We start from the raw sequence: 15,114 nt of genomic DNA, 5'->3' as shown, positions 1-15,114 counted from the left end.
AATATATATATAAATAAATAAAAATATATTTATACAAGTATCAGAGAAGTATAAGATTTACCTGTATTTCCTCCTTGTTGAGCTGAGTGTTGTTCGGAATGAACTCCGCAGGCTGATCCCAGGTGCCTTGTCCAGTCTTGAGGTTATAGTAGTAGTTGTGTCCTCCCTTCACCCAATGTTTCATCCATTCACTGCCATTATCCCCTACCAAAAAAATACTATTAATCTCTCAGTCACAATTAGGGCATCGAATCGAATCGAATTAGAACATCTGAATCGATACCCAGCCCCAGTCACAATGTGTACATTTATGACATGTTGTCATAGAATATTTATCACCAAATAGTTTAAAATAAATTCTTTTAACTGAGTACATAAGTAGATTTTAGAGATTACCATAGATTGTTGTACCAAATACCACAGAATCAGCACAAGAACCCATCTCACCTTCCTTATTCTTCTCATCTTTAATGCGAAACAGGTCATCCTGGTAGGTTTGCGCACACTCAGATGTGACTCCATACAGACCAGAAGAAGGTGAACGCAGGGCTGCCAGTGTTTGAGAAGAGTCCTTGTTATCCACAGCCTCATTAATGGCCTGGATCGCCTGAGAGACTGAAGGTGGACAAGATCATTCTTTAGAAAAACTGAGATTATTCACAAAAGAATCATCGTTCATATTAAAGATTCAAGTCAAGTCAAGTCAAGAATATTTGTATAGCGCTTTTCACAATACAGATTGTATCAAAGCAGCTTCACAGTATTAAATTAAAATAATAATAAAACGTCCATGTTTGGTAATGCTAATCAATAGTAATATTGATTGATTCATTAAATTGAATATCCCCAACTGAGCAAGCCAAAGGCAACAGTGGCAAGGAAACGAAAAACTCCATCAGGTGACCTAATGGAGAAAAAAAAACCTTGGGAGAACCCAGGCTCAGTCAGGGGCCAGTTCTCCTCTGGCGGTTATGAACTAGAGGCCGGATTTAACTGTAAGATTAAAACATTTATATGAATGCCTGGTTAAAGAGATGCGTCTTTAATCTAGTTTTGAACTGGGAGAGCGAGTCTGAGCAACGAACAGTATCAGGAAGGCTATTCCAGAGTTTTGGAGCTAAATGTGAGAATGATCTCCCTCCTTTGGTGGACTTAGATATCCTAGGTACGACCAGAAGCCTCGAATTTAGCGATCTTAAAGAGCGCGATGGATTATAGGGCGATAGAAGATCCGTTAAATAAACTGGAGCTAAGCCGTTTAGGGCTTTATAAGACAGTAACAATACCTTATAATTAATACGGAACTTTATAGGTAACCAGTGTAGAGATGATAAGATCGGTGTTATATGATCATATTTTCTTGTTCTTGTAAGAACTCTAGCAGCTGCATTTTGGACTAACTGTAGCTTGTTTATTGAGGATGCAGGACAACCAGCTAATAAAGCATTACAGTAATCTAGTTTTGAGGTCATGAATGCATGAACTAACTTTTCTGCATCAGAAACTGATAGCATATTACGTAGCTTAGCAATGTTTCTAAGGTGGAAAAATGCCGTTTTTGTAACATATGAAATATGATTTTTAAAAGACAGGTCGCAGTCTAGTATGACACCCAGGTCTTTTACTGTAGAGGATAAAGTAGCAGGACATCCTACTATGTTAAAGTTGTATTGTGAGAGGTTTTGTGGGCGGTTTTTTGAACCGATGAGTAGTACCTCCGTCTTGTCTGGATTTAATAGAAGAAAATTACGCGTCATCCAATCTTTTATATCTTTAACACACTCTGTCAATTTTGATAATTTATTAGAATTTAAAAGATAAGATTGAAAAGAGGATTATTACACTGCAGAGCTTCTTCTGAGTCCTTGTTGGCTCTCATGATCGCATCCTGGATCTCATCTAGCCAGAGCACTGCAGAAGGATCTCCGCATTCCTGTAAAGACAAGAAAACAAAACAAAAGAATTACCAATGAATAACCATTTCAAAGAATTAAGATGTGTTCTGGTCACTAGTGAAATTTTGTGTAAAATTAATTTCTATTATTTGACTTGTGCTGTAATCTTTATGACTGAAAAAGGATTTATAATTTATAAAGTAATTTCTAGCTAAAAAAAAATATTGAGAACTAACATAACTATAAACATTTATATTGGCTATAGATTTTTCCATGGATTATCTAGAACTGGAAATCACACTTTTGAAATTGCAGGTTTTTCAGGATTATGGGAACTCTGTTCCAAGACAAAGCAAGTTCTATGCAACCAAACAGAATTGCAAAAAATATTCAAGTTTTCATTAAGCAAAAAAGGAATTAAGCAATTCCAACTAGATTTCGATTTTGTAGTTGGTTAGGAATAACACTCATAGGAGCACTAAGTGTCAGTTAAACATTTTGTAATGAGATGATTAGACATTAAACAAACAGTCGACCCAGAAATTAAAATACTGTCATTACATAAATGTTTCAAAATATCTTCTGTGTTCTGCAGTGGGAAAAAAAAAAAATCAGCTTTGGAATTAATGATGACAGTATTTTCATTTTGGGGTGACCTGTCACTTTAATTTCCAATAACAAAAATGTTTTGACTGTCAACAGGTACAGTATAATGAATGTAAACCACATCAAGGTCATTTAAGTCACAACAAATGTTGTAAGAACTGATAGAGAGAAATAGTGTTTCATTATTCAACAATACAACTGCCAAAATTATACAAACGATTGCAGTGCCTTTCAGGAAAACAGCACACTGTCCTTCCGAAAATGCTGAGGAGAACCATAAACCAGACTGAGATGACTGACTTAAATCAGATCATGTTCTTTGGCTGTAATAATCTAAATGTGTAGGGGCACCTGTATAATTTTCTCCACTGGATGAATCACATCTGCTTCTATTATCATTTGTAGGGAGTTGTAGGATAAACGCATACTAATGGAGGGGTTCATTACTACTACCACCAGGTGGCGCAGTTGCCCTCTCATAGTAGTCCTCCTAACCGCATGCTGAGCTCAGTTTCCGGAGCACGATTCGCAGCTCTCTGATTTGCTGAATGCAAAGGTCCCTCTAGTCTATAGTCCTCCCGCCTTTCTTGCAAACGTACAGCAGCGCAGCACACCAAACCTGAGGGTGTGGCATATTGTGCAACACAGAAAAACGTTGTTCCTTCAGGGTTAATAAGGCTCCGCTTCACTTTGTTACATTTCATCGGCTGTATAAAATGAATGACTGCTGAATTAAGAGAGCAAATAAGCCTTAATGTGTCCCAGTGGGCTGGAGTAGAAATGATCAGGATCTGAATTTCTGAATAAAGTCTGCCAACTGTAACTAAGGAAGTGGAAAAGGGTGTGGGGTGTAATGTCCAAGATTACATTACCGTCTTTTCTGGGCTTGTTTACAACCCTGAATGACAGAAGAGGAACTACTTCTATTCCAGCAACACTTTGGTAAAGATCATCCGAAAATGTTTAAGTAGGACATTTAACAGGATGTTATACAAATATACTACTAAAATCCATACGAATAGTTGCTGTGCTTACTGAAGTCAAACAGAAATGCCGTGAATTGTTATTCTCTGTCAGGTCACACATCACTTGCTTATTGGAGATCATTTAAAATTGCAGAAGTTAAAAAAACTAATGATCAAACTTCCTTCCAAACCACTTCCTGTCAGTTGAGCAGATCTGGCATTATCTGTGCTTCGCACTTCGTAGTGACCTAAAGCTAGCGTAAGCCTGGAGGAGTGACGTCAGTGCTAAAATCCCTTTACTGAGCTACACTAGCTAACGGGACCAGAATTTTGCCCTTTTAAGGCAGAGAAAAAGTCATCAGCCTTGTTATTTCCGATGCTTGTGCAAATCATTTTGAAAAGGAAACACTTTGTTTTTCCAGCCATGTTTTTCTTTTTGGGGGACGACGGGGACGACATGGGTTCAGCACTGACTTTGGCAGCTATTACGAGTCCCAATAAATGTTTTATCATGCGACCCTCTATTAAAAGGTGTAGTTAAAGGGTAAATATCATTACTTAAACTCATAAGAAAATCCCCAAAATTCAGGATTTTGTGTCCATAATGCCTGTGAACGAGTGTTCTGGATACTTCCTCTAGAGCTAGAAGACTGTTCTTTGCCTCTGAACCACAATGGCACACTGCTGTGGTAAACCATGGCATTCTCTGTGCCCATTCACCTGCATATCTGAGGTTTCAGTTCACGTCTACAGGAAACATGTGGGGCGTGGCTTAAAACACAAAACTGAAATACCCTAGACATGAACCTACTTCACATCCTCAGTGAGCCTCAGACTAGAAACAAAATGTTCTATTATCATACAGACAGAAACCTTTTGAAAGAGGGACTTATATAGCACTTTACTATGTAATACTTAACAACCGAAGCGCTTTACAATCCTATAAAGGGGTCTCCCCTCAACCACCACCATTGTGGGCAGCATCCACTTGGATGATCTGACGGCAGCCACAGAACAACAGCGCCAGTGCGCTCACCACACACCCGCTACAGGTGGAGGGGATTATTATGACTTTATGAGGCCAAAATTGATAAAGGCCAATGGAGGGAATTTGGCCAGGACACTGGGGTTACATCCCCACTCTTTATGCGAAGTGCCAGAAAGACTGGACCTCGGTTTTCCGAAGGACAGATGACTTTCCTCAAAAGATAAGGTAAGATGAACCTGAATCAAGTCATTTTTACATACTACAGTCATTCGAAAATGTAAGGGGGTTTCTACTGAAAAAGAAGAGGGGAGCTGCCAAATAACAGCCAGACAAAATACGAGGGTGAGGAATGAGACACTATGAGCTCAAATGATGTCATTAGACTTGAGTCATGAGAAGCTCAGACACACACACACAGAGACAGAGAGAGAGAGACAGAGAGAGAGAGAGAGAGAGAGAGAGAGAGAGAGAGAGAGAGAGAGAGAGAGAGAGAGAGAGAGACAGACACAGAGAGAGAGAGAGAGAGAGAGAGAGAGAGAGAGAGAGAGAGAGAGAGAGAGACACACAGAGACAGAGAGAGAGAGAGAGAGAGAGAGAGAGAGAGAGAGAGAGAGAGAGAGACACAGAGAGAGAGAGAGAGAGAGAGAGACAGACACAGAGAGAGAGAGAGAGAGAGAGAGAGAGAGACAGACACAGACACAGACACACACAGAGAGAGAGAGAGAGAGAGAGAGAGAGAGAGACACACAGAGAGAGAGAGAGAGAGAGATTATATTTTTCAAAACTATTTTCAATATTTATTATTAAAAATAATATTATTATATATATATATATTTTTACATATATAGTAATATCATAAAAATGCCGCAAACCTGGAGCCTAATGAATAAATAAACAACAAATAGCAATCTGATTTTTTTTACCCAAAACATGCATCCCTATTTTCAGACCTCAGACTTCTCTTGATGAAGGGATTCGATCAGCTGTTCTCCAAATAAGCCAAACTCATTAAATGACTAAGAATGCAGACCTTCCTCACCAGATCACTTTAACTACGGCTATCTTCTCACAGCAGCAGAATATGTCTGAAGAGCTAAATACAATTTTTTTTTTAAAATTTGCTTTTGAATTATGAAAATGAATTATGTTTATATGTGTTCACTGAATACAACCACACCTAGCTGTGTTTGATGTCATTAACATCTGTATGACAACACGCACTTCATGTAAATGTATTTTTTTGCTAACATCAGTCAAGTTAGAGCTGTAAACCTACCTCAGCCTATAAAGAATGGGAGAAAATGCTATTGTTTGTTCAGAAAGTGTGACAAACTCCCATTAGCATTTTGGACAGAGGAGGAAACAAAAACTAGACAAAAAAATGGAACCGGATATGAGAGGATGAAAGCAGTGGGAGTGAACCAACATGCTGAACGGTTCAAAATAAATATTAAATACTCAGACACAAAGTCTTGATATTTACTGACATTATGTGGGCTGTGTTATTGTTATGGGTTTGTATAAGAGTACGTACGTGGGCCTTCTCTCTCCTTGCCTCCTGCAGTATATCATAGTAATGCTGGGCCAAAGGTGGATCTATATCTGTTAGCTTGGCGGCTGGGTTCTGTAAAGCAACCATGGTCTTCTGCAGGTCACCCTCATCCAGAGCCTCGTTGATCAGACCAATAGCAGCAATCCCTGAAAATGCAAGAGGACACGTACACCATTCATAATGGAGAACAATCTGAGTTCGCTCCGCTCATAATGAGGATGAATGCCATGCTTACTTTCATGCTCTTCTTGAACAGTACCGTTGACCTGGTCCACACAGGCCTGGATGTCATTCCAGGAGAGATAGTCACCGCCCTCCTCACGCGCAGCTGCCTTCAGACGTATCAGCTCATCTATATACCTGCAGGGAATCAACAAGCAGTGTTAACAGGAAACTATTTGGCATCTTCTGTAGTCAACATGAAACTCATTCATCTCAACACATTTTACTTTCGTGGTTTGGCATATTTCTGAGCAAAACAGAATTAGGCTGGGACCTAATTTTATCCATCGGAAACTAATTTGATCGTGAAAAGTGGGTGTTCCATACAAGAATAGAGCCTGCGAGTTAGCTAAAATAATGCCTGAATACCGGTAGCTATTTGGCTAATGGTTGACAATGTAATGGCCAATGCAGCCTGTGACTTTCAGCTGAAAGGAAAGTCATTCCAGAGGCCAAGTAATATCACCCACACACTTCATGATTTTAGCCCTGGTTTTCAGCTCCCCGACAGGTAATGGAGATCGCAGACAAAAGCCCAAAATTGGAAATTCGGTGCTCGTTCACGCGAATGACAATCGCTGTTTGAATGATCAAAGACACAGAGAAACCGCTGATGACCAAGAGATATTATATAATCTTGACTGGTCTGCGAGTACTGTAGTGTGAAATGTGTTTTGACTGGAACTGTCATCGGCGCTGTGGTGTAAAAATAACAGTAATCTGACAACTCTGGGCCCATTTACACCTGACTACTTCTGGTCTTTTCACAATCAAGATAGCAGGTTTTAGTAATTAAAAAACTGCAGCAGGTGCTGTTTATGGATCACAAATGCTCAAATTTAGCATTTTTGTTCAGATTTTTTCTTCTTTTTGTTTTCTTCTTACGAGGACTTTAACCCCAACGTCGCCACGCCTCTGGACAATGCCTGCCCCACAAAACTATCCGATCAGTAAAAAAACAAGGTGCAAATGCAAGGTGTAATGCTTTTGAGATGGATTTAAATCGGATCACTCAAACCACTTCAAGAGGTGGTTGTTTGAGACACGTTCCAGATGAAACTGGATAAATGTAATTACATCTGATTGTTGAAGGCACATATGCAAACTTAACTCCTCCAAAAATGGTTAAAATATATATGAGAGCGTGTTATTGGCTTCCGGCTCCTGGTAGCCATATATGACAGCACTAGTGCAATACGCATTGCTACATTATGGCTGGCCAGAGATGAACAGTTGAGCATATTTCTTCAGCAAGCAGACGCGTCACAGACTGAAATCTCAACAGAGTCTTTTGCATTAAAAGTGGTGAGCACTATATTAAGCTACAAGTGTAAATATGGCCTTTGAAAGCCATGAAGTGTATGGGTGGCAACCATGACATAAGTTGCTGTATTTTGATGAAAGGCCCAGATTAAGACCACTAAAAATAATGTGTATTGAAGTAAATGGGACCAGTTTCAATTGCACATTGACTAACCACAAGCCTCATTCTCACCTCTGGGCGTACTCGTCCTCTACATTGCTGAGGCCGGTGACGTTACTGCTGAGCTGTTTCCACACTGCGGCCCGGTCCCCGACATCCAGTGCCTCGTTTATCAGCACCACCGAGGACAGCATCTCCACAGCGACCAACAGCTCGGGGTGCGACAAGGAGCCCTGTGCGGTCAAGCAAAGCTCCAAAATCACTCACACTAAACTAAAAGGTTACAGTTCATCGACTTATGTAAACTGCATGTAAAACATCGCTCTGCTCTAAAACCTAGTGAGCTGCTTACAAAGGCATCATAGGTGCACAACTTGAGGCCAATTCACACCACACACACAAACAAGTTGGCCATTGGATTTAGAATTGTATGAAATACAACTGTCATGTTCACGCTGCCCCAAAAGACACGACAAACGCTGATTGAACATATTCAGTCGGGTAAAAACAAACCCTGACCAACAGGGGTAACAGTGATCCGACAAAACCCAACAAATCTGTTTATTGGCGTTTGTCTGTGCTGTGTGAATTGGCCTTTAAATATGCGGTCACTTAAGATGCATAATTTTGACTATTCCAAGTCAAAATTACATGTATCCTACTCGGAGAAGGCAATACCAGAATTCATTTTGACAAGTGAAAAAAGATGCCGGACATCGTGAGAGATATGTCAAGAACAGGGCTGTCCCAGTATCAGATTTTCACTACCAAGTACCGGTAATTCACAATAACAGTATTATGATAGTAATTTTTTTCTATCAGTCAATGCGATCAAATTCATCTTTAATCTTTGGCCAATGAAATCACTCAAAATACAACTGTGCAGAGTGGCTTGGCGAGCGCACACCAAAAACTGATGATCGGCACATCCTGCACCCTAGTGTCTAACTCCTTGTTTGTATTTTACGGAATTAAAAAAACTGGCAAGCTTTAATTTTTCAGGCGCAGGTAGAGTGTCTCACTTTCATCCGCCATCTACACTAACATGATTTTGTGTGACCGTAGTAGTCGTTGTCTTTTTTTCCATTTTAAGAGGGGTGACAATATCGGCACATGTTAGAGGATCAACCAGAGTGGTGCTGAATTATTTACGATATTATTAAATGTGTAGTATTAACTGTTAATAATAATACAAATTATCACAATTATCATAAATTCTGTTGTATTGCAACAGCCTTGTTTTTATCAAATGTAGTAATAAAAATGGTTCAGTGCAAGTTAAATTGAAATGTTTTACCAAATATCTTGTCATTAGATTATGGCAATATGGATAAGCTATTGCTAAACTACTGAAATCAAGAGCTTGTCCTTTTGTAGAGCATTCCACATTGAGCACTTAATAGGGGCCATGACCGTTAGGATTCTGCAATGTAAGGTAATGTACACAGCTGTCTGTGTAGGCCATAGGAAGCTCTCTTGGTTCTGGTGACAGTTATTGTCTCATTAGAAATATGGTTACAGCAAAATAATGTGCTAGAGTGAGCAGAGATGGAGTTTTAACCTCTGCGCTCTGCTGTTGCAGGCTGGCGAGTTCTCTCTGGTACAGATCTGCAGCACTAGGATAAACCTGCGGCAGCTGGGCATCTGGGTTCATCAGTTCATTCACTGTTTCCTCTGCTACACCTTTTCTGATGGCACCATTAATCCTCTCCACTGCCCGCAGCACTGAGACACACACACACACACACATCTCATTGTTCTTTTCACAGAGTGACAGCTGTAGGACAGCATAAATGAACACATAAAAGAGAGACAAAGAAAACACTGGCGTCTCTGATCTACGGTTCTCTGAACACACAGTTTAAAAATCATGAAGCGATACATAAACGAGTACACACATCTTTGATAGTCCGCTGCATGCGAATTGGCTGACTCTACTCCACTCTGTAACTCCTCCTTCACCAGCGGCTCTCCTGGGGCATTCTAGGCATGAGGAAGAAAGACAAGCCAAAGCGATGAGATACTTTTAATTTAGAAGAGGACCGTTTATTTTTCACAGTTTGGTTTGTATCACAAATCAGTTGTGGTACAGTAAAGAATTGTTACTTCATTTTTATTTGCAGTTGAGATCGACTCTAAAAAGCAACGGTGCCCCCTTACAAGCTCCGCTCACATCACATCCAATTACACAGTGTGGAGGAGAGATGTTCCAGATTTGTCACCCACATTTAATTGGGATAAAGTGTGGATCAATATAGGTTTATCATCCAGAAACCCTGATCACCAGCAAATTCATTATAATTTTGTACATAGGGTTTATTTTACCCCTAGAAAGCTTCATTTAATGAAGGTTATTGACGATCCTACATGTACTTTCTGTTCTGCTAAAGTGATTGGCAGTTACTTTCACATGTTCTGGGAATGTTCTCCAGTGGCCGACTTTTGGAAGATGATTGCCTTTAACCTCTCTAAGTTGTTTAAGATTAGATTGCCATGTACGCCTGCTACACTTATTTTGAATGATTTGTCAAAGTTGGGGTTGACACTGGACAAGAGAAGGGCATTGTTGGCTGGACTTACCGCTGCTAAAAAACTACTTGCCACACGCTGGAAACCTCCACACTCACTCTGCTTTCGAGCTTGGGTTTTAATGTATTTGGATATTGTTTACTTGGAGTTGTCAATAGCTAGAGTCCACAGTGCCAAAGAGTCAGCAATAGAGGCTTGGCACTCTCTGCTGACCACTCTCCGTGGGCTTTAGATTTAATCTGCGAGTGAGATATGGGGATCTGGATCCAAGGGGCGGGTGGGTTCCACATGGGATTTTATTTATTTATATATATGTATATATATATATTTTTATTTAAATTATTATTATTATTATTCTTTTTTATTATTATTATTTTTTTTTTTAAATTGTATTATTATTTATTTATTTATTTTTCTTTTATTTTGTTTCTTTTTATTTTTTATGTTAATTATGCTTCATTATATATGCTTATGTATAGACATGTATGTAAATGGATGTATATATACATTTATATTCTATTTCTGTGAAGCATGTCTGTATGTTTTTCCCTAAAGGAAAAAATAAAGAAAAATTTGATTAAAAAAAAAAAAAGAATTGTTACTTCATTAATAGGGGTGTGCAATGATTAGGAAATGATTAGGAAGACCAACATTTTTACATTGTAAACAAAGGCCAATGTAAATCTTTTTTTTTTTTTTTTTTTCATCACTTTTAAAAACATTAAGCCATATGTTGCAGTTCTAAGCTTGAGTCATAAGACTTTTAAGAAAAAATTATTATAACTTTTATTCATAAAGGATGCATTAAAATATGATTAAAAGTGACACTAAAGACTTTTACAATGTTATAAAATATTTCTGTTTCAAATAAATGCTGTTCTTTTGGAACTTTCTACTCATAAAAGAATCCTGAGAAAATGTTTTAGTTTCCACAAAAATATTAACCAGCACGACGGTTTTCAACACTAATAATTATAAGAAGAAATGTTTCTTGAGCAACAAATCAGCATATAATTTCTGAAGGATACTGAAAACTAAAGTAAAAGTAAAAATATAAATACATTATATTCATTTATTTTAAACTGTAACAATATTTCAAAATATAATTGTTCTTCTCTGTATACTTCTGTAAGAGACTTCTATATTGCAGGGGGGGGGAACTATTGCATACAAACTATTGCTCACCCTTTTTTGAGTTTTGTTTAAGTAGCACAAATCACTAATAACCAAGCATTTGAAAAAAAGACGTCTCAGTGCAGTTATTGCATGATATTTTTACGCGGGATGAACTCTTATTGCTGTTAATATGCTTATTGTGTTGAGCTCTGGGCTTTGTCAGAGATGTGCAGTGTGACTGACCCTGAACTCTTGAAAAGGGACAGCACATAATGCATGTGCATTCGATATTTAGAATTCTGAAGGCATCATTAGACAAAATCGAACCTCGTTGACCAAACTATAAGTGGCAAACCATTGCCAGGAGCAGAACGTGTTACCTGTTCCTTCTGCTCTCGGTCGGCCAGCAGCTGTTTGAGGTACCATCCCTTGTTCTGAGCCTGCACTGACTGCAGGCCTAACGCAGGAGTGCGGAGAGCGTCATACAGCTTGTCCTCATCCTCGCCCAGCAGGGCCTGATCTGCCGAACTCAAGGCTTTGGACACTGAGAATCAGCACAAGCACAGAACTCAGATTACATCATTCCCTTCAGAAGAGCGCAGAGAGATGGACGTAGACATGAGGTGAGGAACATACGATTGACTTTGTTGATGTTTCCCTGGATTTCAGCCTGTGTAAGCAGCTCGTCGTAAGCATCCCTTTCAGCCTCAGCATTCTCGCCAATCTATGCCAAAGAAATACACATTTCGTTCAAATCTTTATCTTCATACTATAATGGATAGATTATCAACAATGTTGTTATTGTAAACTAAGACTAAAAGTATAGTTTTCGGTAACCGAAATAAAATTAGATGAAAAAAGAAACTTACATTTGAACAATTTTTAAATAAAATAAGCTGAGTTTGAAGTACTAAAATGACTAAAACTGAAATAAAAATTAATTTAAGCTAATTATAAATATTAAAAAAATATAAATAATTAAGCACATAAAAATTAATAAACTGAAAAAATAAAAGCTAATTTATACTATAATGATATATAAATAATAAAAATACACTGATTGTCAATATTTTTTTAGCTGATTGCATTACGCTAATAGCGCTCTACATTCAGTTAATTCCAATACATAATCTGACATAAGAATTTAAATTTTTTTATTAAACATTTATTTATTTACATATTTATTTGATGGCGCTATTTTTATTGATACATTTAATTGAGTAAAATGGAAACATGTTTATGGCAACATTAACGGTTAAATTATCAGTTAACGAGTTTCAGTAGTCGGTTAAAAAAAAAGAAAAATTAACATCCCTACATCTGATGCCTTAAAAGGCCGCTAGGTTTACTGACAGAGATAACCTTAGTTACCCAACTATTACAAATCTTTTAATAGGAACTGTAGAGTGCAGTTCGTACTCTCTTTCGGGAGTTGGCCACTTTCTCAGTCTTGGCCTGGAACAAGGTGTCCTGGTAGTGCTGGGCAGCGCTTTCATCCATCTGCAGTAACATGGCGTTTGGGTTTCTCATGGCAGCTAGAGTACCCTCAGGGACTCCATGGTCAATGGCGTCATTGATGGCGATCACAGCAGCGTGCACTGAATCATTGCAACAGAAAATAATGCTGTTCTTCTGGCGTTCAAATCAATGTAAAACAGATCGTAATTACTCTGCTGTTAAACTCTTGGCTTTGCAAGTTAAGTCTAGTTGTTTGTGTTTACAAGGGAAGGAGTTGCGCCAAAGAGCCAAGAGGAATTCGACTTTAAAAGCAGAAACAATACTCACAGGCTGCTTCATCCACTGACAGTTCGTTAGCTAAAATCCCGCCAATTTTGCTGAATGATGGCATTTGAATGTTGTATTTCTCTAATTCAATCTTCATGTTGTTAATCTCCTCCTCTGAAAAGGCAAAAAACAAACTCAGCACACAAGTCACAAAAAATGGGATTATTTGTCTCAGTGGAAAGTATTCTGTTTGTTTTCATTATTGTATACAATAAGTATCTGGATAGACTCAGGATAAATATTGCAATGTCATGCTGTAATAAGCATGGTAACCTTTTGGAAGGTAATCTTGGCTGTGTTTTTTTTCCTCGCTTTAATGCGATTGGCTGGACATTGTTCTCAATAGGTCTGGTAAATAATGTTTTCCATCCATGGACTTGGCAGGCAGTTCGGGCAAGCCAAAATGGCAGGAAACACTCATACAATTGATAATGATTTTCACATTGACCGCAGCTCCCAGGAACAGGGGCTTTTCCAGCTGTTATTGTATAAACTCAAGCTTTTGTTTGATACCACAGCGAGCTGACTCACCTGTGAAGGCGACCTTGCCATACAGGTCTGTAATCTGGGGCGCCAGGCCAAGTTTAAACAGGTAGAGGCTGTAGAGAAAACAGAAAGATCATGAGAAACAAATTTCCCAGAGGAGAGCGATCCTATTCCACAGGTGTGTGCGGGAAAAGGCACTACTGAAAAGAGAGTCAGATGTTATCTGCATGACTTTCAAGTTTACCCACATCCCTTCATCAACATTTGCTACAGAGACCCGCAACTGGATTCAGTACCCCTCACCCCACGCCAGGCCTCCGCCAAATTCTCGCCCCCTAAATGCTGTTATTTCCTGTTTCTGAAGGCTAGATTTACGGCCTTTGGGCCCAGTGTCAATTCTGCATTGAGCAGGAATGTGAGAGTTACAAATGGCACGATTCTCTAGCCTCATGTTAAGTGCCTCAACAGAAACCAGAACAGGTTTCCTCATTAATTCTGACTCATTAAATCCAAGATGAGGAAGTGTAGATGCAAATCTACACAGCGTCATTCCCTTGCACTTCTAGGCAGGATTAACAATTTAACCAAAAAAATAAGTTAAGGCCTAAATATGCATATCATCTTTAAATTGGAGACGCCAATTTGAAACTGCAAGTATTTAACTTAAAGTACTTTAAGTATTAGTTATTTGTAGGTACAGTATTTATCTGTAGGCAGTAGGCATTTAACGTCAATAAAATGACACTCAATACAACTACCGGTACACTAAAAAAATGTTTTGCTCTAAAGTGAAGTGATTTTTAACATGAAACCCAGAATGTACTAGTTCACTAAAATGAATTATAATATACAGGTAAATAGCTCATTGAACAGGAAGTGTGAGAATGAACAGACTATCTAAATGATTCACTAAACAGAAGTATTAGTTTGCTGCTGTTCAAAAGTTCGGGTAGTATGAAGTCTCTTATGCTCAACAAGGCTGCTTATTTGATTTGCTGCACGAAACACATTTATTATTATGAATGTTGAGAACAGTTTTGCTGCTTAATTTTTATTTTTGAGGAAACATGATGAATAGAAAGTTCAAAAGAACAGCATTGATTTGAAATAGACATTTTTAGTAACATTATAAGGCCGTGTGTCCACCAAAGCGTTTTTAAACGGCATGAGCGTAACGAGGCGCTGAGCGTCTTTTTCACGCTGAAGCGATGAGTGTTCGCCGTTTTTTACAGGTCGCCAAGAGTTGAAGAATGTTCAACTTTGGGTAAAACGCCACGCTTATCACTGTCACTTTTTACCCAACCGACCAATCACAGTGGAGGAGGGACGGGACTAATACCACCCCGACCAACGGATATTCTGTATCATAGCAACGAAGCGTCTCAACTGAAGAAAAAAAAAAAACTGCGCTGCCAAAACGCTCAAACTAACATAGCTTGGCGTTTTCAGCAGAGCGCCTAGTGTTTTCAGCTGGCTAAAAACGCTTTGGTGGACAAACGGCCTAAGTGTCTTTACTGTCAATTTAATGTGTAATTTCTGAAAAAATA

At 38.7% G+C, this 15,114-nt stretch overlaps 1 protein-coding gene across 1 annotated transcript in view; it reads right to left on the bottom strand.

Moving 5' to 3' along the window:
* iqgap1 (IQ motif containing GTPase activating protein 1) overlaps positions 1-15,114 on the bottom strand; it is a 49,745-nt gene that overhangs the window by 9,043 nt on the left and 25,588 nt on the right. Inside the window, exons 6-18 of the mRNA XM_079637580.1 lie at positions 13,613-13,680; positions 13,082-13,195; positions 12,716-12,894; positions 11,933-12,020; positions 11,677-11,840; positions 9,550-9,634; positions 9,213-9,376; positions 7,724-7,884; positions 6,242-6,366; positions 5,989-6,152; positions 1,843-1,933; positions 448-615; positions 62-204 (exon numbers count right to left, since the gene is read on the bottom strand). Of these exons, the coding sequence (XP_079493706.1) occupies positions 62-204; positions 448-615; positions 1,843-1,933; positions 5,989-6,152; positions 6,242-6,366; positions 7,724-7,884; positions 9,213-9,376; positions 9,550-9,634; positions 11,677-11,840; positions 11,933-12,020; positions 12,716-12,894; positions 13,082-13,195; positions 13,613-13,680 (1,714 nt within the window). The remainder of the gene's footprint in view (positions 1-61; positions 205-447; positions 616-1,842; positions 1,934-5,988; positions 6,153-6,241; positions 6,367-7,723; positions 7,885-9,212; positions 9,377-9,549; positions 9,635-11,676; positions 11,841-11,932; positions 12,021-12,715; positions 12,895-13,081; positions 13,196-13,612; positions 13,681-15,114) is intronic.

Source organism: Phoxinus phoxinus, assembly GCF_949152265.1.
Source record: "Phoxinus phoxinus genome assembly, chromosome: 2".
Lineage (NCBI taxonomy): Eukaryota > Metazoa > Chordata > Actinopteri > Cypriniformes > Leuciscidae > Phoxinus > Phoxinus phoxinus.
Note: the sequence above shows the minus strand (reverse complement) of the source record. Positions and strands in the feature narration are given on the sequence as shown.